The sequence below is a fragment of the Aulostomus chinensis genome, chromosome 14 (genome assembly GCF_037954235.1).
Source record: "Aulostomus chinensis isolate RoL2024-O1b breed Wild chromosome 14, RoL_Achi_v1.0, whole genome shotgun sequence".
NCBI lineage: Eukaryota > Metazoa > Chordata > Actinopteri > Syngnathiformes > Aulostomidae > Aulostomus > Aulostomus chinensis.
Window position 1 is genome coordinate 8,574,978 of NC_141333.1, and position 25,132 is coordinate 8,600,109.

At 43.2% G+C, this 25,132-nt stretch overlaps 3 protein-coding genes across 4 annotated transcripts in view; 1 reads left to right on the forward strand and 2 right to left on the reverse strand.

Annotated features, from left to right (window-relative positions):
- LOC147249628 (homer protein homolog 3-like) overlaps positions 1 to 1,809 on the reverse strand; it is a 48,087-nt gene extending 46,278 nt beyond the window's left edge. The window contains exon 1 of the mRNA XM_086223238.1: positions 1,391 to 1,809. The gene's annotated coding sequence lies outside the window, so the exon portion shown is untranslated. The remainder of the gene's footprint in view (positions 1 to 1,390) is intronic.
- A 1,533-nt stretch (positions 1,810 to 3,342) lies between these two features.
- On the forward strand, positions 3,343 to 10,075 carry ddx49 (DEAD (Asp-Glu-Ala-Asp) box polypeptide 49). Its single transcript, XM_086225419.1, has 13 exons — positions 3,343 to 3,607; positions 4,224 to 4,347; positions 4,977 to 5,062; positions 5,402 to 5,523; positions 6,014 to 6,201; positions 7,013 to 7,153; positions 7,394 to 7,469; positions 7,836 to 7,912; positions 8,020 to 8,117; positions 8,257 to 8,331; positions 8,520 to 8,608; positions 8,814 to 8,885; positions 9,791 to 10,075. The coding sequence occupies exons 1-13, from the start codon at positions 3,493 to 3,495 to the stop codon at positions 9,956 to 9,958; spliced, it is 1,431 nt and encodes a 476-aa protein (XP_086081545.1). The 5' UTR covers positions 3,343 to 3,492; the 3' UTR covers positions 9,959 to 10,075.
- LOC147249630 (regulator of nonsense transcripts 1) lies at positions 10,072 to 24,987 on the reverse strand. 2 transcript variants are annotated; one of them, XM_086225418.1, is made up of 24 exons: positions 24,603 to 24,987; positions 24,038 to 24,180; positions 23,345 to 23,434; positions 22,207 to 22,374; positions 21,249 to 21,429; positions 20,839 to 21,000; positions 20,449 to 20,533; positions 20,073 to 20,171; positions 19,809 to 19,917; positions 19,134 to 19,293; positions 18,394 to 18,512; positions 17,788 to 17,952; positions 17,234 to 17,348; positions 16,977 to 17,120; positions 16,332 to 16,545; positions 16,110 to 16,227; positions 15,580 to 15,736; positions 15,128 to 15,270; positions 14,751 to 14,925; positions 14,514 to 14,595; positions 14,053 to 14,217; positions 13,716 to 13,936; positions 13,042 to 13,164; positions 10,072 to 12,885 (listed from the first exon to the last, which is right to left on the reverse strand). In XM_086225418.1, the coding sequence occupies exons 1-23, from the start codon at positions 24,771 to 24,773 to the stop codon at positions 13,045 to 13,047; spliced, it is 3,306 nt and encodes a 1,101-aa protein (XP_086081544.1). In that variant the 5' UTR covers positions 24,774 to 24,987; the 3' UTR covers positions 10,072 to 12,885; positions 13,042 to 13,044. The 2 variants fall into 2 exon arrangements, with proteins under 2 accessions (XP_086081544.1, XP_086081543.1); XM_086225417.1 differs by having other exon boundaries at positions 20,446 to 20,533.
- Between the last annotated feature and the right edge of the window lie 145 nt (positions 24,988 to 25,132).

A 25,132-nucleotide genomic window follows, 5' to 3' on the forward strand; every position in this document is an offset into this window, starting at 1 on the left:
ATGTGTTAAAGTGGAAAATTAATCACTCTAATTTTGTTGGCTGCTTTGATAGTAACAACCAGAATATGAGCATTTGACCAGACCAGTGGTTGAGCATCACCTGAATGCTGTAATATACTTTTGGTCTCCCTGGAGTAGGAAGTTCAGCAGAGACGTAAAGGAACACTAACTCTTTTGAAAAAATACACTTATTTAAAATCCTTTTCAGTACCAGACAAGAGGATAGATATCTTTCTCAGGAGCTGAGTCTGCCCGACCACTATTTAGCTTAGCACAATGAGAGGTGTAGGTAGGAAGTGTTGGCATCCTTAAATCAAACATCCATCCATCCATCCATCTTCTTCCAGTTATCCTGTTAAGGGTCGGGGGGGGGGTGCTAGAGCCTATCCCAGCAGCCCTCAGGCGAGAGGCGGGGTTCACCCTGGATGGGTCACCAGCGAAATCAAACATCAAAAAGATGAAGTTTAGGATTTTGATTTGTTTAGAAGTAAACCTCATCTTCTCTTGGTGCATCAGATTCCAGCAGTTTTGTCACCCTATAGAAAAAAAGGGCATTTTGGAGAAAAGTGTATTTGATGAATTTTGACCAGAGGACTGTTAGCAGGCCCACTTGCTATCACTCATCATGCTAAGCTAACTAACTCATAGGACATAATCCTGAGAATCAAACTTCGGTTGAACTTTTATCAGGGACAACACACACACACACACAGACACACACACACACACACACACACCACAGCTGATGAGAAGGAGCACATCTTGACACCAGGAGCTTCCTAAAGCAAATACACACACAGCATCCACAAATCAAAAAATAAAAAAGAGGGTTTGTGGAAATGGTCCAAGTTTGTGTGTGTGTGTGTGTGTGTGTGTGTGTGTGTGTGTGTGTGTGTTTGCAGTTGGTGCAAATAGAGGAACAGAGAACAGGAAATCACTATAACTTAGTTGCTGGTGACAGGAGGATGCATGCCTGCCCCAGCTTTGTGTCTCATCATATGACCATAAATCCCTGTTAGACTAACTGTCTGTTAGCATGTAGCTTATTAGATGCTGACTAGAGTGTTGGTCAACGTTTGAACCTTGTTGAGGTCAGAAGTGTCAATGTGTCTGCGGTCATCAGATGAAACCAGGTCAAGCTTCATAAATAAAAGATGAGCTTCCTCTGTCAAAGCGTGGCTGCATGAAAACAAAGAAAAGCGCGCAGGAACACAAGAACTGGTGTTCATGTCTTCATATCGCTCCCACATGTGCCCGGAGACAGAGGTGGTCTGTTTGCACCGGATTAATTCAACGTGAAGTTCGTTTTAACCATTTTGTCACAAACGAATCACTTCCAGACAGGGGGAGTGGGTAAACTGCTCATTTCAGACACACATCTCTAACTTACCCCATGCTCCGATGATCTGAAAGCCGAAATGCTGAAACTGATTCCTCTCAATATCTGTTTTACACCTTCTCGCTTCAAAACTGACACGATTCTTCCTCGAAATCCTGGATGCAAGTTACATTTCTTCAAGAAACAAGAGAAATCACTTCCGACTCCCTCCGCTTCCCTTCCAACAGTACTCCTCTCCTCTCAAGTCACTTGTACTCCAGCCTGCCTCCCTTTGTCCACGGGTTTCCTCGCTGAGCAACGCCGCGGATCTGACTCCGTGCGTAATTACGCACCGCGAACACTTTGACAGCTCTGCACGCTAGTCAAACCGAAGAATGTCGCTGAAAGTCGGCCAACAGAGTGGTTAAAGCTCAAACCTTCTGCGGGACTTGTGCTCTTCTCCCCTCCCGCCAGGTCACACTGGGATCCCATTCAAGCTTCAGAGTTGGACTGTGGAGCCCCTTCAGCGCCATCTGCTGGTCGCAATGCAAACAAGGCGCCACCCCACCCCCAATTCTTCCCTGATAAATGTCAGAATGTCAAATATATTATGTGGGAATTGCCTGCGGACTTTGTGAGACGCAGAAATCTGAATGTTTGCAGCATTTGAAACGGATCATTTTGAAGTGAATCAAAATGTCTGCTTTGAAGGAAAAAAAACCTAATCAGAGATGTACTGTTGGGCATGTAGTACATGTGATGATAATATTAAACCTAAAGCTGTTTGTTCCTTTAATCCCATCAAGCACTATAGGAATACAACCACTGGGAGGACATCAGATATCATGTAGATGACGGGTGTCTGGACTGGAATTATGTCTCAAAACAGAGCTGCTAATTGGTTAAGAAATAGCAAGATTCTATTACCTTTTTGCATCTCGTTACTAAAGCTTCATAACCTTCAGAATAAATCGGATGATAATAGCTGCTGAAACACGCATGGAAACAGTTACACACACCTCATTAAACCATACTTCCTGGCTTTAGTTAAACCAGTTCTTTGCATGAGAATGGGCACGTGAGAGCGGAGCATCAAATGTAGTGGAAGAGCTGCTCCTGTGCTCTGATGGTGCTGCTCAGTGGCCTGTGATGGAGCTGACTGCTCTTCTGTGCTGCAAGGAGACAGAAAATCACATCTCTGCCTGGCATGCAAACAACTCTTGTTTTCGTATCGAAAGCCCATTCAAGGCAGTTTGAAGCACAGTTGGAGCCTCTGCCTTGAACACACTGGGCATTAACCACCTCTGGCAGCCCAGTGTGAAGATGCAGACGGGTGTTGATGGTGAAGACTTCACTCTCCCACCAGCTGAATCACATAAAAGGCTTCTCTCTCACGCTCACCGAGGCAGGAGGGAAAGATGGTGATGAACATGACATCATCCACACCGGTGTGCAAACGCTTCTTCTAATTTGTTGTCAAATTTGATATCTACAAGTAGAAAAATGTATTGAGGAATATCACAAGACGTTCCTCGGTTTACAGGCCTTTGTTTTTCAACGTTTGTCTGGTGAAGCGTTTCAGAACAGTGAATCAGCCGAAAACTTACAGAACATTGAACATCCAGGTTCCTTTTGCAAACAAATCGAGGCAATTTTATTTTCTAGTGGTATTCTGGGAGGGACGACATGTGATATACCTGAAAAGATGGTTGGGAACAGTTTCAATCTATATTATTAGATATTAGGATTATTGTAAAATCTTTAACCTGTTCCTGTCATGATGATCAGCAATGAATTATATTCTGGGCCTTCATGAAATGATGCAGTCACTCCAAACATGGCTGCTATTACAAAATCTAACTCCAACTCAATATATTATTCCATATTGAATCTCCAAAGCCATACTTAATTTAAGTGCTTGCTGAGCCTGTGAATCTCAGACCTTTTGGTGATACCGACATGTGACCACTAGAGGGCGGCTGCGTGTCGTCTCTCTATCCGGTCTGTTGCAACGTGAAGAAGAACGATAGCGTCCATATTGAAACGTGAGGTATTTGATGGACCACACGAGGATACGTCACTCTACGTTGAAGTATTGAATTTGAAGTGGTTATTTCTTTGTTTTGTGCCATCTAACAAAGAGCCACATCTCAGGCGAGCGAAGTGAGCCGGAAATGGGTGACTTTTCGTCGCTCGGGCTCTCGGACTGGCTGATAAAACAATGTAAACAGCTGGGGATCACCAAACCTACTCCTGTCCAGGAAAACTGCATGCCAGCGATACTGGAAGGTAAGACCCAAGTGGAAACCTTTCAGGACAAAGCTATGTATTTATAACTTTAGTTTATATCGTCCTTATTTAGTTTTGAATAGGTAAATTTAACTGTCCTCAAGGGCAGTTCAGATCTTCAATGAGAAAAATGCATAAATCTAAAGCTCAATGATCGTCAGGCAATGTAAACACGTTGGAAAGCATTTACGTAAGAAGACACCAGTTTTCCGTCGTATTATGTGCATATGCATTCGGCTTATGAATGAAATGTTAGGTGTGTAAGTAAAATATTTATATTTTTTTCAGTTGGTTGCCTTGTTTTTGAAGGGATTTAAATATAGCTACTTTGTCGTCTTTCTCTCCCCTTGAAAAACTAAAACTCTCATGTCAGGCAAGTGGACAAGTGTTGTTGTTGTTGTTGTTTTAATTTTCAAATAAGCCGAAGTTTCCAGAACATCTTTAAACCAAAGTGAAGGAGATTTTCAGCGTCTATCCGTCTGGAAACATTGAAAGACACTATTATATTCAGGTTTCTCCATGGAAGTTTGGTTTGAGGGTACACAAATGATTGACAGGTGAATCCGTGGACGTCACAAGGTTCGTACCTGAGGTGTTTGGTGCTGTTTTTGCCCAGGTCGGGACTGTATGGGCTGTGCCAAAACTGGAAGTGGGAAGACAGCAGCGTTTGTGTTACCAGTCCTGCAGAAACTGTCGGAGGACCCGTATGGCATCTTCTGCCTGGTGCTCACTCCCACCAGGTGGGTGGTGCCGGCTCAGAGACTTAAGCACTACAGATGTGTTTCCAGGAACAGCGATGTCTTGCTGTTTCTTCAAGGGGGGTTCTCAGTTTTTCTGAAGTCTCTTATTCTTTGTTAATCATCAATGATGAGGAAACAACAACAATAAATACAAGATTTATGAGGTTTCAGAATGTTTTTGAAAACAAATTCACACTTTTCACACGCGGTTTTCAGTGAGTACAAAACGTGAATGTCATGTGAACAACTTGTTTTCATGTAAATGATATCCATCCATCCATCCATTGTTTTCCACTTATTCCTGTTAAGGGTCATGGGGGGGTGGAGCCTATCCCAGCGTCTACGGCGAGGGGCAGGGTTCATCCTGGACAGGTCACCAGTCCATCGCAGGGCCAACACATAGAGACAGACAACCATTCACACTCACAGTCACACCTACGGTCAATTTAGAGTATCAATCAGCCTCGTCCTCTCTTGATGTCTTTGGACTGTGGGAGGAAGCTGGAGTACCAGAGAGAACCCACACAGGAACAGGGAGAACATGGAGACTCCACAAAAAAATCCAATAGTGTGCATCTCTGTCCCGAATGCTTCCAATTGCTGATGAACGTGAATGTGATGACACACAGGGAGCTGGCCTATCAGATTGCGGAACAGTTTCGAGTCCTGGGGAAGCCTCTGGGTCTGCGGGACTGCATCATCGTTGGAGGAATGGGTAAAAGCTGCTTTTCTTTTGGTACCTTCAGTTGCACTGAGGTGCTCAGGAATATCTACCAGAAAAATGTCCTTTGTGAATATCTTCATCACAGTGCTGACATCTGAAATACTTGTGTTGTTAAAATGAAAAGAAATGCAGTGGCTATCGATCCATTTGGAATCACGAACGAGATTTAATTGCCTCTGTGGGGTTTCAATCCCATGTGACCAACCTTCTACGAAGGCTGTCATAGTTTCAGTTGTTTGTTGTCACGTTTTCTGCAGGAACAGAAAGGAGGACTGTTGTATCTCTCTGTTTCCCGAACGCTGACGTTGTCTTCTGCTGTGTTACTGACAGACATGGTGAGCCAGGCCCTGGAGCTGTCCAACCAACCGCATGTAGTCGTGGCAACGCCGGGCCGACTGGCCGATCACATCCGGAGCTCCAACACCTTCAGCATGAAGAAGATCCACTTCCTGGTGAGTTGAGGAGTTGCTCACTACAGCTTAAACGCAGTATTTATAATTTAGAGATGCATGATAATATTCACTCCTCATTTGTCTCATAACGTATAAGATGAGGAAGCAAAATAAACATGATTCATGGGCTTTTCCAAATGTTTTGAAAATAAAAGTGTTTCAAAATGTCAAATTCCAAATGGTGGACTCAGATTAGAAACCTCGGGGACCTACAAGACCTCTGTAAAAATGTGATGGCCTTCAAAAGAAATTGCTTGGTAAGATGGAATTGCTATTTAAAGAGTAAGACAGGAATGCCTTCATTACTGAAATCAGCATTAACGATGCTTAGAAGTTACGTTTTAGAAGTTGCTTTTATTCCACAGGAAGTCTGAGCTTTGTATTTGTTTCATTTCTTACTGTAAACCATAAAAGTAATCAAAGCCCTTTGTCGTCATCCAGTTTTAGTTGAAAAGCTGAACGAGTGTTGTGACGTTTTTTTCTGAGCCAGATATTAGACGAGGCGGACAGGCTGTTGGAGCAGGGCTGCACCGACTTCACCAAAGACCTGGAAGTGATCCTCAGTATTTTACCAGCCAAACGTCAGACGCTGCTGTTCAGCGCCACGCTCACGGACACGCTGCAGGAGCTGAAGAACATCGCCATGAACAGGCCTTTCTTCTGGGAGAGCACGTCAGAGTGAGTGGCCTGCCGTGCCCTGGCAGAGGAGACGCTGTATAATTTTAGAAACCTTATATTGGATCCTTGTATTTAAAAATGGTGGAAGTCGTCAGGTCCAGATGTAGTTTTGCGCCTCATTTCAGATGCATTCTGTGCCTGACATCTTGCACCGTGTTATTTATCAGGCAGGAGCTGCAGTCTGGAAGATCTATTCACTTGTCGTCTGATCTGAGGTGCGACTTGCGTGTTCTCGCTGAAGTGCACCTCTCGCACGAATGCCTTTGGTAGGACGCCGAGACGTGCAAGTCATGGGAGCGGAAACGTTTGGCGTGGTTGAGCGAACGCTAAATTTACTGATGTTCGCACAATATGTGGGGTGATGATGACGCCAGTAAAGGCTGCGATAGAGGATTGGTGCGGTGTGTAACAGCATAATGTGATACAATATAGAACATTTAACATTGTCTCAGCCTGGCTACTTCTTCTCCATATTTTACTGAGGTTCATGATACCAAATGCATGGGTTTAGATGTTTAATTTGATGAAAAAGTTAAGTTGAAGTTATTTTTCATTTGTCTGGACCTGATAACAGCACCCCCTCGTTAGCTGTGTGTATAGTGAGCTCATCTGATGTCTGATGTTGTTAACTAGCTAACGCTACTTGGGGTTATTTCATTAGAATAACGATCTGTTCATGGATGTGCAGGTGACAGTAGCACTCGAATTCTCTGTGTGTGAATCTGTATTAAGTCTGACACTGTTGCCTTCCTGTGTTATGACCTCAGACCTCACTGGTAAAATGGTGGAAATGCCTCTTTGTTGTCATCAGGACGCGTACGGTGGAGGAGCTGGACCAGAGGTACATCCTAACCCCAGAGAAGGTGAAGGACGCCTACCTGGTCCATCTGATTCAGACGTTCACAGACCAGCACGACGACTGGTCCGTCATCATCTTCACCAACACCTGCAAGTAAGAATTCAGCTCATACATGGGATTATCTCGAGCATCTGACTGTTAAAATTCTGTTTGCTAGTGTGGAGTTTGGTGACTGATGGCCATAGTACATTGTCCCTTCATAAATATACGATAGGTTTAACAACACTTAAAAGATTTGATTTGTTGGACACCTGAACGTGCGCGTGGCAACAGTTGAGCGTCTGTGTGTATGTTCCAGTTGGTGCTGTTCGTATTTACTGTTGCTTCCTTCAGGAGCTGCCAAATCCTCACCATGATGCTGCGAGACTTGAACTTCCCCACCATCTCCCTTCACTCTATGATGAAACAGGTGAGACTGCAGAAATATGAACCCTTGATTACTGAGAAGTAATTGAACCACACACTTTGAACTACTGTACTGAACACAGCTGCCAGCCGAGTAGAGATACAATACACCAAGTACCAACAGTGAAATTACCTACAGATACCTGCACACACACTGACAGCATGATTCTCAGAACCAGACCTGGGTAATTGGGTGTCACTGAGATGCGACAATTGAGAGTGGCGCGTTCCGTGAATGTTCTGGCAGCCATTTCTGCAACTTTACTTGTGGAATTAAAGGGACAAAGACAGAACCATCACCATAACCAAGTGAGCCAGATGTAATCACATGAACGGACCTGCAGAATGAAAGATGTTCTTTGTTCCTCAGAAACAACGTTTTGCCAATCTGGCCAAGTTCAAGGCCAGCGTCTACAAAATCCTGATAGCGACAGATGTGGCTGCCAGGTGAGAATCTCCTCAGAGTGGACCGGGGTCCTCAGCTACAGCTGTAGGGAGCTGCAGGCTGCCTTCCGTGTTTAAACATCCTCCTTCCTGTTCTCTCTGACTTCCAGAGGTTTAGATATTCCAACTGTTCAAGTTGTCATCAACCACAACACCCCTGGCCTGCCCAAGACCTACATCCACAGAGTCGGGCGCACCGCAAGAGCAGGTACTGTGACTGGACAGCATTTTTTTTTTCTTCACCGGGGTGAAATATTACTTAAATCTTCCTGTATGTCCTGAAACGTTGACGTGCTCTTTGACTAAGATCAATGCAGCTTTAACATGAAGGTTTCCTTCCTCTGCAGGGAGGAAGGGTGTGTCCATCACACTGGTGACCCAATACGACATCCACCTGGTCCACGCCATCGAAGAGCAGATCCGTAAGATACTTCTCTTCAAAGACTGAACATGTGGTGCTCCGGGGAAAAAAACAAAACTTTATGAGAGCTTTCTTAGTGTTGTTTGTTATCACTGCATGCAACGTTGAAGCAGCTCGAGGCTCTGCCTGGTGGATGTGTGTCTACTCACACATGGCTCAACTCCACAACTGCACCTTGTGTTCTTACAGAGACCAAGTTGAAGGAATATCCTGTGGAGGAGGCGGAAGTCCTGAAGATCCTCACTCAGGTCAACGTAACCAAACGGGAATGTGAAATAGTATGGACACCTTCATATCCGCTCATAATCTCACGCCTTAGTAGCCGAGCGCATCAGTTTGTCATCTGTGAGAGGTTAAAGTACCTGAGATGATCAAAGAAACTGAGCCCTCTGGTAGACGATGGTGATGAGTTGTCAAGTCAGGAACTTGGATTGTCTCCTAAAATGCTGACTTTTGATAGTGTCCCTCCTTTGTGTGTTGTAGAAACTGGAGTCTACAGACTTCGATGAGAAAAAGGAGATCAACAAGAGGAAACAGATGATCCTGGAGGGGAAGGCGAGTACATCTGACTGACACGTTTGGCATCATGATGCTGAGGCGGCGTCCAGATGAAGCTACAAACTCTGCAACCAGAACTTCTTGTAATTGAGAAGTCTGACATGCTGATGGGGTGATTAAAGTTAGAGTTGGTCCTGTGAGAGCCTCAGTAGTTGGAGGACTGTTCAGTCTGATAGACATGATGCCAGGAGTCACGACACTGGCATGACTAATACGTGTGATTGTATGATGTGCGTGTTCTACGCTCGCTTTATTAAGGGAGATGACCTGCTTGATTTGGTGCAAGTGTAAAAAAAAAAAAAATGTCCACAGGCATAAATAATTGCCAATAAGTACAAGAATATTTAATACTTGTTTTCCATACTTTGTTTTTTTTGAGGAAAAGGGAATTACTCCAGAGCCTTGAAGTGGTCAGCGAAAAATCTTGGTATTTTGTCACCTTCTAAAAATGTTCGCCTAAATCATTTTTTTCAAGTTTTTCAGAAAACACAAAAAACTGAAGACAAAACAAAGGGGGTTGATTCAGGCAAAAAAAAAAAGGCCAAATGACTTAGGCAGTTCTTTTTAGAAGGGGACGAAGGCACAGTAGAACTGATTTCCTTAATTTATATTTTTGGACAAGTTATATTTGGCTACTTAATAAGTGACTTTTTTTTCTCTTAAGTCACTCCTGATCTTCATGTGTTCTGTTAAAAAAAAAAAAAAAAGTCTTTTCCTCGTGGTGAGCACGAAGGAAAACTGGTGACCCTGCAAATAATGAATCAGACTAAAATGGCACCGCCCTTTGTGAGGCCATCTCAAAATCTATGACTGTATGAATCTTTTGATTTGATATCCGCATCAGTGACTTGGTTTTCAAGCTCATTAATATGTGGTTGGTTTTGTTCGTCCTGCTGTTCCAGGATCCAGACCTTGAGGCCAAGAGGAAGGCCGAGCTGGAGAAGATCAGAAGCCAGAAGAGGAAATTCAAAGAGAGAATCCAGGGGAGCGTCGAGAGGCAGAAACACAGACAGCTCACAATGAAGAGAAAACACACGAGAAAGAAAAAGGCAGCGCAGGCAACTGCATGAACCTTGACAGGCTCGACTCATGTATAAAAAATTTGTATTACTGTGCAATAGCTAATATTTTCATATTTGTTGGCAGGCAGTGGATTCCATACTATAATAAAACGAGTGCTCAGTTGACAGCCTTTATTGATTCAGTTAATGATTCAGTCACCATGTTGTGAGATACTTCACTGGAAATAAGAGTCTCAAACACATTTACATCACACTGAGATCTCAGTTCATCAATGTTCTCTCTGCTGCTTGATGGAGGATCACGGCTTTAGATGATGAACAGATATATCAACTGAAACGCTTCTTCAATGATCACTGCACATGTTGCTACTCAGCGTGGCTCAGGATGGAAAAAAACACCAAAGCAATATTACTGCAGCAGGTTCTTAAAGCTCTAACGTGTTAGGATTCCACTGAGAAACGTCAAAACACCGTCAATGAAACAGAACTAGCGCTAAGCTAACCATGGCGACATCTACTCACAACATGATTGTCACTTCTGCCGAGATGGGAAGCAGGTGATACCAATGTAGTACATTCTTACTGTATTCGGAAAGTAACTTTCCTGCAAAAAAGACAGTTACAAAACTACAATCTGTTGGACAGTTGGATATGAATCTTTAGAGACCAAAGGAAAGGCGAACAACCTTCTTCCTGTTGTCAGCAAATTGCTACAAAAAACAGATTTATTAAAACAAAAATGGCTAACATCTAACTGAACAAAGCAGCAAATCATGTGACAAAAGCAACCTTTGAATCAACTCAATGTTCACTTTCTATCACCTGACTTGCAGTGCAGTGCTGCAGGAGGGTTTCGCATCCACATTAACCTAGAGAGGAACGCCACAAGGGATACAGAAAGCAGGCAAAAAAAAACCGCTTTGCACAAATCAAAAGTTCATAGAAGCAAAAAAAGTCTACCAGCCTCCATTGTTTTATTTTACTCCAGAGAAGGAAGGTGGCCCATCCTTTGAGTATCAACCTGGCACCTTAACTTACTGACCTCGTTACCTGGCCTGATTTATATAAAAAAATAAAGTATCACAAATCCTCGAGCCCTCTGTGAGGATGTTAAATGCTGGTAGTCTGAGGTGAACTACATTCATGCTTGTGCTGCAGCCGTTTTTCTGAAGGTGATTGGTTATAGGCACTGATTTAGGTTATTCACCCACGCTTCGTGTGTCTATTTGCCATCATCCCGTCAATAACGACGGCCTTTTCACTGGATGACTTTTTAGTCCACACAAATCCCAACTCTTTCAGATTTAGGTTGACCCCCACCCCACCCCCCGCGCCCCCCCACCCCCACCCCGCAGTGCGGGTTGTAGCTGATAGGCTTGACATTCATTCAGGAATGTCTTCATTTTTCAACCCCGTGGTAATCTTTGGATTGGAAGATTTGGTCACTGCTCATTTGTTTCATACTTTGAGTGGCTGACTAATATGACCGTCAGCCTGGTTACACTTCAGGTGAAGTCATAAAATTAAACCATAACATGACACTGGGTTCACTGCTACTTCAGTGGGGAATGAGAATTCTTCATTCCACACGTTTCCCTCCAAATTTGAAACCCTGGAGCTGACCTGAACTTGTTTTCCAGATGCGTTAACTCCTTCTCTTCTTTAGCCACCTTCCTTTTCTACTCCCTACCTCTGGTGAATCCCGTTACCACCATCGCCTCTGAGCCTCAACTGTTCCTGTCCTCTTTTTCCTCTTCATTTAGCTTCCTTCACCTCAAGCAGGGGTTTGTGTGATGAACTTGGGGAAATTGGCATTCCCCCGGAGGAACCACTCAAACACAACGCACTTAAGCATTTCCCAATCTAACTGTGCACAGTTTTGAAAAAGACGTGGTTGAAAGGACAGCGGACACTGCTCATCAACAACCCTGGCTTTCAAAAGCTTAACGGAAAAGCCTTCACTGAAACATCAAAATACATTGAGTGTGATATTCAATGCTGGTCATGTTTGATAGTTTCGGTCACTTCTTTTTTTCTTTTTTTTTTTGCAATTTTGTGCTCTGTGATTATAAAGGTACTTGAGAGAAGAAAAACTGTCTCACAATGAACTCGATAGCGGTGGGATTCCGGTGTCGCACCTTGGGGAAAAAAAATAGTCTGAATTCCCCGCGACACTCTTTCGCTGATGTGTGGTCACAAACCACCTCACTGCACATTGTGATAGAGCCAGTGGTTCCCAAAGGCAAACTGAAGGTTTTTCCATTCAAGGCTCTTTAATATCAGTCTTAAGCACAGAAACCGTGTTTTTAACTCCTCACCAAGAGGGTGTGTCGACTGCTGCTTCCTTCAGAGACTGCTGAGGTTTTTGGGCCCAGTAGATGATTGTTACTGCTCTCCTCCCATGAGAAACCAAATTTAGATTAGTCCAGGACAAGAGCAACTTCAACTTTTAGGATGCAGTTTTTGTGTTGCCTGCTTGATGGCTGTATCATCTTGCCTCCTGCAAGTCTGACAAAGTTCTTGTGATTCAGCTGGAAAACTGTTTAAAGATGGCTTTCCTGGAGGCTGCAGGGTGAAGGGTGTCCATCAGAATATTTCGTTGGGAGTTGAGCCTCATTTGGATTCCCAAGAGGAGACCGTTGAGATCTCCACGCCGTTTCCCCTCGGCAGCTCGACCACACGCCGCCACCTTCTCGACTTCCCTCCTCTCTTCGCACGGGCATCGGCCCCTGCCTCTCGCTGGTCCACCGGCCTCTCTTGCCTCCCTGCCCGTCTGCTGGTGCTGTCTTCTTCTTCTACCCTCTCATTTCTCTCTCTGGTCATTGGTTTGGTTTCGCTATTCCGTCGCGTTCACTCGGTGGTGCTTCGGTTGTAGCAGAGGAAAACAGGTATCCATTTTATGTTTTTATTATTTCCCAGATTAAAAAGCTGATGAACTAAGCTCAGCTCAAGCCTAGCTCACTTCTTCAAGCAACCTGCAAGGCACAAAATGTGGTTTTTAATATTGGATGACTACATATGCAGAATTACACCATTTTTAAAACCTCATTTCTAAAGTTTATTTCGAGTTTACAACTGCAGCCTAAGTGGGTGTATATTAACCTGTCAATCAAAATGGTTGAACGACTTACACTCTAGTACTGTGACAGGCCAGTCACCCCACCATGTTGGTATGCACGTTCACCCTGGTATGTCGAGTCCTGGGACAAGGCCACGTCAATCTGGGACTTGAACTCGTCACCCAGGTAACTATCCTGAGAGTAGGAAAACAAGACAGCAGATTACACAATTGGAAACATCTTCAGTCACCTAAACCTTAAGTTTTTCTTTGGCTAACATGTTGAATATTGAGCACACATGACCAATTTCTCCTAAGAGTAACACTCAATACGGACAGGCACGAGGCAAATTAACAAAGACCTCACAACTAAGAACAAAAACATGTATTTTTTTCCAACCTTCCACAGTTGCCTACAATTGGTACACTCTTGTTTTCTCAGTGGGGAATGGAAGTCCTGTTTCACTGATTAATTCAATTTGAACTGCAAAAAAGTGGATTATAGCAGGTTTGTGCCTGCAGCAGACTGAGGGGGACAAACAAAAAAGGAAATAAAAGAATTATTGCTCTCCTAAAATATGACCGACAGACAAAAAAAGGAAGAGAAGAATTATCGCTTTACTAAAATATGACCGGATCAAAATTCCTAGTGATCTTCAGTACTGACTCCACATGTTCATAATAATTATCAAGAGAGTGATAATGATGATTATGATACTTCTTTCTCAGCCAAGAGTGATTTGTTACCTGGGACAGTTCTGGCTGAGACAGACCAGGCTGGCTCATCTGAGAAGGCTGGCTCATCGAGATGTACCCCTGAGTCAGAGGCCCCTGTGAGAAGGACTGGGAAGCCCCATCCTGACTGGCTTGGCTGTTTGGTCCGTTACCCTGACCGGCCCCCTGGTTTGCTGACCCCCTGGCTCTCTGCCGCCCTCCACGCCCAGGTTTGCCCTTCATAGCTCCACGACCTCAATGACAAAAGAGACCAGATCCAATCAGCTGATAACCAGCAGCCAGTTGAAGGTGAAACAGGGAAGGTTCTGTTCATGAAGTGGTTTAGGGGCAAGCGCAACAGTAGCTATACCTGCAACAGGGCCGTTCGTCTGGCCGAGGTAGCTTGGCGGAGGCATTGGTGGCATCACCAGGTTAAAGGGTATAGGGATATTCATAGCTGCCATGTGACCAGGGCCCGTCCCAATCATCCCAATCTGGTCATGAGTTTGAAAGTACATATTGGATGGACGTCCAGCTGCAAACAGAATTAAGAGATCACAGCTTAAATGTGTGTTTTAAAGAGAACTTAAGACGAGACCAGAGTTCTGCTGGATTGAAATAGTGCCCTTTAAAAGTTTGCCTCTAAAACAGAAAATCCTTTTAAGTAAATGTGACCCAAAATGTGGTGGTTACCAGTATCTTTTTAATCTTTACATAATCATCAACTGATAACTAGTCAAATACTCAACTATTATGTAATTCGCTTGTACTAGATGCACTGTTAATTGTGTTCTGGAACAAAGAAAGCCCTGTTACTCCCCAAACAAGTACCTGCATTACTGCGGTCATAGGCAGAACCAGGGATGAGAGCCTCGCGTGCATCGTACATCGCAGTACTCATGAAACGTCCACCCTTATAAAACAACAACAACAACAACAAAAAAACAACAGATTTTCATCACTTAGTTTCAAAAATACAATTAAGTATTGCAGATTCATATTTTACTTTAGGTAGACACGTGGTTACAGATGTTTTTGTTAGATATACACACAAAATGTACTACTCACAGGGTTGATGGTGTTGACGAGCTTGCGTGGCTTGCTGAACTGCATGAGGCTCTCCCTCAGGTTGTTGAGGGGTCCTTCCACGAGGACCTTCTGCTCCTTGTAGTTGTTCAGCAGGTTGTTCCACAGTGGCTGCTTAGACAGGGCCTTTGGGTTCCCCACAATGATCACACCATATCTGCACACACGTACACACACAAGCACGGCTGCTGTGGTAAAAGAAGCGCTCACATTACACTGAGGCAGTTGTTCCTATTTACACCTGCATAAAAATCCTCTTCATTGTATATAGAATTCTGTTATGTGGCCATTCACACATCAAGATCAATCATCATTCAACAAGATCGATCATCTAAACCAACACAGTAGTAAGGTTTTACTTGGCTCTGGTCAACGCCACATTGAGGCGACGAGGGTCATTCAAGAAGCCGATGCCCTGATGCTCGTTGGCGCGAACACACGACAGGATGATGAAGTCCTTCTCTCTTCCCTGGAAGGCATCCACGCTAGCAATCTCCACTTGCTATGATGGGACAGGACATGAGGGCAAAGAAGGAGAGATTGCACATAAAGCACAATGGAGGAGCACATTTGGTCCAGTGCCAGAGGGCAAGTTGACATGTTAACCTCAATAATGTTGAATGTGAATGCACTCTCAGCTTTGGCTGAGGAGTGGGGAGGACAATGCAACCGCTGCTGTGATGTCGAAGAGCAAGCACTCCTTCAACAACTCTGTTTAGTTGACATTTCTTACAATTTAAATAAAGAAGTACAAGAAACGAATCAAGCCTCCTCTCCCATCAGGATTGTATTTCAAGGGTTTGTGATGTACCTGATAGAGTTTAGTGTGCAGGGAGCCACTGAACTGCATGTACTGGACCAGGTAGGAACGCTGACCCTCATATGGTGTGATGATGCCAATCTGATCAGGCTTTGCTCCGGCCTTCAGCAGCCTGGTGGTGATTTTCTCGACATTGGCAGCCTCCGTCCTACAGGAAGCATCAGAATTAATCTAATTAGTTTGCGTTAATGATCAAAAGGATTATTTCCATGCTAATGTGGTAAAATAGGGTGACCAGAGTCTTAAATAAGAAGATCTAGAGAATCTGAGTACTTTTTGAAGTAGAGTGGTCATGTGCATTTTTGAACTGACTCTCTGGTAACCCGCAGTGTACAACAAAGGTTTTTTTAAATCCCCAAAGTAGGTTATCTTTTATATAAGTTCACAAAAAAGGATTCACTGGTGCTCTACCCTTCCAAGAATGTTGTCCTGTGCAGATATTCCCGTATCCTAGATTGAGCGCACATTCTTTTTAAAGAGACAGCCATAGAAATATCGATCAGAACAGAGTGCGATGATACCTGTTAAGGTAGGAGGTTCCTGAACTGGCAATCTCCTCCTGGCCTTGAGTCACATAGAAGAACATGGGCTTGTCTGGCTGTGGCCATTGGAAATCAAAGCCCTTCTTGATGCGGTCAGCTGAGAGAAGAGCAAGATTTCAGTCTTTGGAACTAGTGTACTTGCATGAAAATTGATTTGTTCCTACATCAAACCAAATAGTGAATAAAAGATTCTCGGCAGACCTGCAGTGACACCGTTCTGCAAGGAGCCCTCGTAGAAAATGTTTGATGGGAAGGCACTGAGAGCTGGATGCATTCGGTACTGGACTTGCAGGCGGATTGGGCGGATTCCCAGAACCACCAAGCGTTCGAACAGGGACTGTGACAAACCTGCCTTGGCGGCCTTCTTACACATCACCACAGGACCCAACTGGCAGTGGTCACCCACGAGAATGAGCTGTGAGTGTGACAAGTAGGTTAATATTATGGCACATGAGAGGATGCTTTTCAAAAGAACATTTTTATTATTAGATGGTATGTTTTGCTAGGAACTACAGTCCACAGCCACACATTTTACCGGAGTTTAAGTAAAATTTGTTAACTGCTGTCCGGGGGAGTTGCACTTGCCTCATTACACCCTTGTTCACATTCAGTCATTCCCAATTTCCTGTTTCATTGCACTGCTTTCCCCAGAAACTATACAAATGACAACAAACGAGTGGTGTGCAGTACTGTGTATGGTGTCATCTAACTACATTGGTGGGGTCTGAAACTTGGAAGCCTAACATTTTTATGTGTGCCATTAGGGGCCCAAAATGCTAAGCTCCTGAAGTTTAAACAACTGTCCTTCAAAAATATCAATATCTTCTCTGTGCATGTGTGTTATACCTGCTTGGCTCCCAGCACAACAGGCACCATACACTCAGGTTCAGTGGCCTGGGTACTCTCATCAATCAGAATGGAGCGGAACTGCATCTTGGCCAGACGTGGGTCTCCAGCCCCAACACAAGTGCAGCAGATTACATCAGCATTCTGGGTGACAAAGGGGGCACAATTTAAAACACTCCAACAGGAACCAGCCAAATAATGCATGGTTAGTGCATGCTTAAGCTTTTTTGGCCTGACTCTTTGGTGCTTCTCCTCACCATGAGCAGCTCCCTCTCAGCAGTGCGCTTTAGGGCTCTATAGCGTTTCTCATCAGCAGACGACAGCTCGCCCGTCTCATCCTTCAGCTGCTGCAGTTTCTGAAGCTCTGGCATGCTGAAAGGGGTATAAACTATTAACCAGTAAGAATTTGATGCTGGTTGCTACACCAAAATAGGATGACCATTAGTTAAAACAACAACAACAACAACAACAAAATATAACCATATCCCTTCATGCCAAGCTGGACAGGGGTATGCTGGGCGTGAAAAGTCCACTAAATGAAACCCTGCTCAGCCTGTAAAATGACAAAGTCAGCTAGAGAGAATAAAGATAGAGGTCGGTGAATTTTATTTTCCAAGTCTTTACCTGACATTTCAATCTTTTTTAGGCTGTGTAACACAATATAATCATAAATCCTAAAATAATGTTTCTGAGCAATGGTGGTAATTTAATCCAAACATTAGTTTGTGTGTGAAGTGAACCATCAATCAAAAAAATTGCAAATTCATTAATTCGGGTTCAGAGGGATTCTGTCAGCCTACAAGCTACTAACCTGTCCATGTTGCTGATCTGGTTGTGCAGGGCCAGGAAGGACACAGGAGACTCAATCGCCTCTCGGCTCTTAGCGCACAGCCTGACCACCTTCAGCCCAGTCTTGTCAATCTTTTCTGTTAACTGGTCCACAGCAATGTTACTCGGAGCACACACAAGAACCGGTCTGAAAGAAGGCAGACAAACATACAAAGACCTGATGAACAGCACATTGAGAAGAATTATGCCAAATACAGATAATGATCAGCAACATTATAAGGCTCTATAAATTATGGATGCCAGATTGTATTAATATTATATTTGATTGTCACTAATTAACCAGCAACTCTTTTTTTAAGTAGCTGTGACAAACTGTTTCTCAATGCGCCTCCTCAGTAAGAAGTGGTGCACCACAGTGCTACTGCTTCTTCAGTGAAGAGCAGCACAGAGCACCATTGTACACATTTCTTTTTCTTTTTTTTAAACGTTGGGCTGCAACATGTTAGCAGAGAATTTATGCAACTTAACTTGTAGAAAAACATGCACAACCAGTCAAAAGTCTTCTCAGCTGATCTGGTTGCCTGTTAGTGTGTGTGTGTGTGTATAATTATTTAAGTTTTTGTTTTACCCATTGCCCTGACGGGAGAGGTGGTAGACGATAGTAGCAGAGGTAACCGTCTTTCCAGTCCCAGGAGGTCCCTGGATGAGGCTGAGAGGCCTCTGCAGCACCGTCTTCACAGCGTAAACCTGAGCACACAAGTAGGATAAAATAGGACTGGGCAGGATTGGTATGGTTAAACAGCAATGAAGGCAAAAACAGAAAAAAAACATTTTGTTGAGGCCTTAACAATACAGCCAATAATCAATCATTTAGGGTAATCTTTTTCTCCTGAGAATTATTCATTCACCCTGCTACAGTTTTTACTAATGTTACTCCTCCTATTACATATAAACTTTCTTGATGATCACAACATGACAAGCGCTTGCACTGGAAAATTTTTACAAATCTTGGACAAAACATATGAAACACAAACAAAAACAAAAGATATGATGATTTTAAGATATTAATGCTGGTCAGCATTTAAAACCCTTTGTGGAAAAAGTGACAAACAAAATATAGGTGACTATTAAGCGATTAGTGACGCACACTGACCAGATTATAATTTTATCCTTGCACAAACCACTTTTCCTTAACTTCTGGAAATTGAAGATGGTTGAGGCAAAGCAAGTTTGCATTTTCATGTGCTTGTGTGTATTAAAGTTTTATTCATCCAGTTATACGTAACATTCCAGAACAATTGAGTCAAATCGACTCCTAAATTTTCCTGCACTCGTGGCAGCAGAGGACACTGATGAACAAGCTCTGACCTGTGAGTGATTGAGGTCAGGTAGACCTTGGGCAGTGAAGCGCTTAGGCAGCTGGCACTTGATGGTAACATCCTCGACTTCATGACCAAGCAGTTTATGGTAAATATAGCCAGACACAGAAGTTTCATCCACAGCAAAGGTCTTCAGTGCACTTTGCATCCTGTAACAGCACAAGCTTGAATGTAAGCAGCCATAATTTTCTGAAAAGGCAAAGACGACCCCAGCAACCCTTGAAATGACTTCAGGCTATTTTTTTCCCCCCATTGTAAAAATTTTGATTGCACTTTACATCCATCTTTTGCTCAGGGGACTCTTTTTGCTCTCACCAGTTTTCCTGGTCCCTCTCTTTATGCTAAAAAAAAAAAAAAATCACGCAAATAAACAGTTTTCAAAACAAAAATGACCAATGTTGCTATAAAGCAAACAAACTTAAGTCTAATGTTTTAGAAGAAAATACAGACACAGTGATTAAGTTATGTGGAATCATTTTATGGGCCGACTGCAATGACAATTGGCACCTTGCTGTTTGTTTCTTATTACACGAGAATTCACGCCATTTCTTTTTTTCTAACCAACACTAACACCCCCACCTGGTCTTGAGCAACCCCCCCCAAAAAAGTCTGAAATTGCCTATGCCATAAATTTTGAAAAAGGGATAAAAACATTTAGGCCTACCTGTCAAAGGAAGTGGACTTCCAAACAAAATCAACCTGGAAATTGTGTGGGATTTCCACAGGTGCCCCAACACTGCTCCGCAACTCGATGGCAATTTCATCCCCATAGTCTGTAAACAGGCGCTATTAAGGACAACCAGCTACATAATTTTTGACAGGTTATCCAAAAATGTCCTTTATTGTTAAAATGGTGGCGTAAAAACTAAAGCAGGGAGACAATGTTATGCGATGGATGACAATGTATCTGCAGAGAGAAAAAGGATACTGTCAGGGACTTTGATGACATGGCCGATGCCTTTCCATAGCGGCGCCAGGTCTCCTTTGTACCGCAGAGAGATCTCATCACCTTGCATCAGCCGCATGTCTGAGATTGGTGAAAGGATACGAGTTAGATTAAAATCTTTTTGTGTTCTGAATGACTGACAAAAACAAATAGGATTTGTTAATGGACCTTATGACACTGTAATGTGCAAAGACAAAACAGCACAAAACCCCACTACAGAACACAACCGAACACACATGCCACCCAATGATGCAAGGTTGGAGGAAGTTGCGTGCAATTCAGCGGTGGAAGAGGGGATGGGGAGGGACTCTATCTGCACCACAGAACGACTGGACGAAGTGAAACTCAGAATTACCACCTGAATCCGTCTTGGGCAGTGTGAAATAGGCAATCCGCTTTTTATTCAGCCCCAGGTCCCACCTGACTGTTATATTGTCTTGGGTCTGCAAAAGGAAAATAAAATAATAAGATACAGATCAAGACAAACGCTGCAAGGGGGACTGGCGCTGTGGTGTGTTCTTCTTGGTGTCCAGTAAAATTAAAAAACAAACAAACAACAAAATCATCAACATACACAAGTAAATATGTATAGGATGAAAACGGTCTATGGAGGTTCCAATTACATGTTTAATTAGCTCCAAATACAAATGACCATGAAGATCTAAGGAATACCCACCTGCTTCTGTATTATACATTCACAACAACAAAAGCTGGAAATAATTACTACAACGATATGGTGGTCAGGTACCTGGGACTCCTTAAGCTTCTTGTCGTAGTCAGCCTCCAGTTTGACCAACGGACCAAAGATGTTTTGGTACTGGTAGGCATCCTCATAGCGTAGCAGCACATGCTGGGGTTCCTCATCCACACCAGGTTTCTCCAGGTCTTCCAAGGTGGCACTGGGGTTGTCCTGGGAGGAAACACAGTAACAGCATCTGTTAACACATGTTAGACCTCATCACATCGGGAAAATTACATTAGGAAATAAGATTACATCTGCCTCAAAGACCCAAGAACAGAAGTCACTTACGAAATTAGGATGACATAAAAAAAAAAATCATTAGAGATGTTGAAAATTCCTTTCATGAACCACTTGTGAAAGAGGCCAAGTGTTCCACAACTCCAGAGGAAAAGCCACTAAGCATGCTGGGTGCATACCTTCCAGAGTTCCTCCAGCTTGTTGATCTGCTGGGCAGTGATCTGACGGGCCCGGAGCTGCTCCTGCTCAGACGGGATCTTCACCAACCATGACAGAAAACAACGATCCTGGATCAGTGGTTGCCACTGGGAACTGTCCCAGTTGATGTCTTTTAGGCTGCTCTGGCTGGCACAGGGCTGCCTGCACAGAGATATAAGTTTCAGACAAACAAAAATAGAGTCAAGTCAATTTTATCTAGGAAGCACCAAATCACACCAGGACTTATCTCATGGTACTTATCATATAGAGCAGGTCTAGACCGTTATCTCTCAAATTGTATTTTCAGAGACCCAACATTCCATTATAAGTGAGCAGAATCAGAATCTGCTGTTTACAGTTTTAAATTTGCTCTTGAAAGTACTATAAAAATAAGAAATTACAATAATTAGTAAAGTGCAGACTTTAAGAAATAAGATAAAGAGTAAGAATAAACTATTTACAAAGCACAGTTGTGTGTATTGAGAAAGAAAAAGAGTATTGCACAAGACCTCAAGCCGAACATATATAGCTCAGCATATAGAATTTAAGCCAAATGTAACAAGACATGGCAGACCAGAAATGTCAGTTATATATTTGAGGAAGTTAATACATAGAAATTATGTTACAAAGTTTGAAAACCAGACAAAGTCTATTTTTCAACTGTCACATCTTCTGCTCAGTAGCTACAGCACTGATACATCAATTGCCTTTGAGGTAAATGTTCATGACAAGGGATGGCCTTTGTCTGTCGCAATTTCCCACAACTTTCCCAACATTTCTGGCTTATTTTTCAAAAAACTTTTCCAGGCCTGGAAATTGTCACTTTTTTTTTTTTTTTTTAAATGAATGTAGGATTCTAGAGCAGAGGTTCGAAGACACTATCAAGGTCCTGCTGGACAGGACATTCTGCTCTGTGCAAATGCTGTCAAGGCCACTAACCTGCAGAGCAGCACCACCACAGAATCAGCTTTGGCTGGGATGAAGCCCAGGAGGAAGACATTGCGACAGCCACAGTTGTAACACTCCAGTACCGTCTCGCCTAGCGGTCCATCTTTATGAAGCGTCACCTCTTTGCATTTGGCCCTCACCAAATGGTTTACAATATGGCTGGAGGACAGAGCAAGAGAGTTAAACAGCTGAGAAAAAGAAAACACTTTGAAAGCTACTTCAATTTCTGTAACACTTCTGCTAAATGGATAAGGGACCACCTGAGATTAAAGAGAAAAATCTGAAAGAATTTGGATTTTGAAAAGGCAGGTTCCTCCTGATTAAGAGACAGCGGAAAAAATGTGAAGTGTGTGTAAAACAAACCACACAACTAGAATATGTGAACTTCAGCCTTTGGGTCATTAAAATGCAGTTTTACCTTTCAAATATATTCCAAGTGGTTTCCTAAGGTACCTGAACAGCTTTGGTGATGGAGGTCTATAATCACATTTTAAGTAAACAGGTTGCAGCTCATCATATTACACTGGCATTAGCAAAAAAAACCAAAACAAAACAAAAAACAATACGCTCACTGATGACATAGTCCAGGTGTAAACTTATTCCAGTTAATTTTACACATTGAGGCTGTTAGAATAACTGGGGACAAAAACAAGTGGGCAAATCACAGTTCTTTTTATTCCCCCCTCACATCCCAATTGAACTGTAGCCAACCCAATTAAAAAAGTAGCTTCACTTCACATCTGGTTCTCTGTCTCCAACACAGCCTGTTCTGCTGTCAGTGTATGTATATGTGTGTTGAGCCCCGCACTCGTTCAACCGAGCAGCAGACCGAGAAGCTTGTGCTAACACCCATGACAGCAACATGTGAAAAAGAACAGAGCATGGTTCTTTCTTTTCATTTGTTTAAGACGCTGTCATAGAAGAAAGCCATTTTTTTATGCTGGCTGTGTCTGGTTCTACAGCTCAGAGTTTACTAACACAGCTAGACTGACTGTGTCTCAGACTTCTACTCTCATTTTTTCCCCATTTAAATAAACACTGATCTCACACATGGAATTTAAATGACGGAAATCGTTTGTAGCAATGGAGAGTTTCATCCCAATGAAATCAGACAATGTTGACGACACACCTGCCAGATGTGTTGCCACGTCCATTACAGAACCACTTCTTGCTGGTATTGCAGTACACCACACATGCTGGGTCATGGATGCCACAATAGCTGAAACACAACATCAAAACAGTGTCAGAATATCTGACATAAATAACCAAAATTGTTCGTGAATAGGCAAAAATGCGGTTGAACCAAACTGACAGTTGACTGCACAAGAGAAGAAGAATATATATATATTTTTTTTGAGTCACTGCCAATGAAATCTTCAGTTTCCTTTACAATTTGTGTAAGTGTGTTAAAAATGAACTTCAACTAACCTGTATGACATGTGCTTCACAAATCAAGTCTGAGAGTTACATGCTGGACGAAATCATAACTATCAAGCTGGGATTCAATGTAAACTATAACACAACATCCCCATTCATTACCACACTGTAATTCAAACTTGATCTGAAGAATAGGCGGTGTATTTCTATGATATGAACTCCTCTTAGATGAGCTCCGCGCAAAACTTTGACAGCACGATGTACTCACTTTAAAACATGATGTGGAAACATCAAACTTTATAACCTTTACTGCTTCACTCTCCTAAACGACGAATATGAACACGATGTATGTTACAATATGAAAAATAAGAAAATGTGCTACATATGATGTATAAGTAATGATTTTCCATAGTGATCTGGACGCGCCTGGCCAAGTGTGACTTACCTGCAGGCGTGCACAGGCAAGTCTTTGGTGTAGTACGTGTCTTCTTCATCCTCCTCGAAATTTAGCTCGGCCAACAGCTGACTTGCTTTAGCCACAGAGTCCTCCACTCCGCCGTTGTGAAGTCCCTCATCGGGACCATTAACCTGTAGCACAACACAAGCTTTACCGCAAAGATAGCGTAAACACTGTATGCTAACCACCAGAAGCTAATGTTAGCAACGAGGGTGCAGAGTGCGGAAAAGAAGGATTTTTTTAAAGTTATGTTAAAGCTGTCACATTGTCAGAGCTCGTTTCTCTAAGCTTTGGTCATTAAATTATTAACCATGAGTCTTGGTTTCTGACACAAGCTCAAAGCAAGTGATATTCACACAACTAAAAATACTTTGGAGTTTAGTTTAAGGGTTGGCTTAGAGGGTAGCTAAAGGCTAATGCTAGCTAACGCGAAGCTAGGTGACGCCGGATCCAATAATAGCAGGCTAGAAGCGCCGTGTCGGCTAGCTAGACACCGCTAACGTCAGGAAACCGCGCTTTATTGTGCCTTCATGGGATATTGAAAGCCGCCGACCTGGCTGTCCAACTGGCTCTGGGTCTGGCCTTGAGTTTGCGTCTGGCTTGGAAGGGTGAAGTCGGTGAAGTCGTACTCGGAGCCCTGCGTGTCCGCACCGAGCAACTCCGTTTCCTCGGTGTCTAAAAAGGTGAGGGTCTGGGAGCTCGGCCCGTACGCCTCCACACTCATCTCGGCACAACTTTCGCTTTACTGAAAGGTTTACGATGTGCACCTATTGATGACTAAAATCCACACAGTAGGTCTTTATCGGTATCTCCTCTTAAATCCAAGGCCAAATATCCAAAATAGACCCAAGTAAAAAAAAAAAACGGTAACGAGCAGAACCTCGCAGGCTCCAGCGGGTCCAACAGCGACGTTGACGGACTTCAGAGTGGTGCCGCTCTGCGTGTGACGTTTACCCTGTGGCGTAGAGATTCGCGATTAAAAGGAAGAGCTCTCACTCGGCTATTAGTTCCAGTTATCAAATAAAATTTTTAAATACCAACTGCAGACAAAACCGCCCTCGAAAAGTCGACTGATTGTAACTG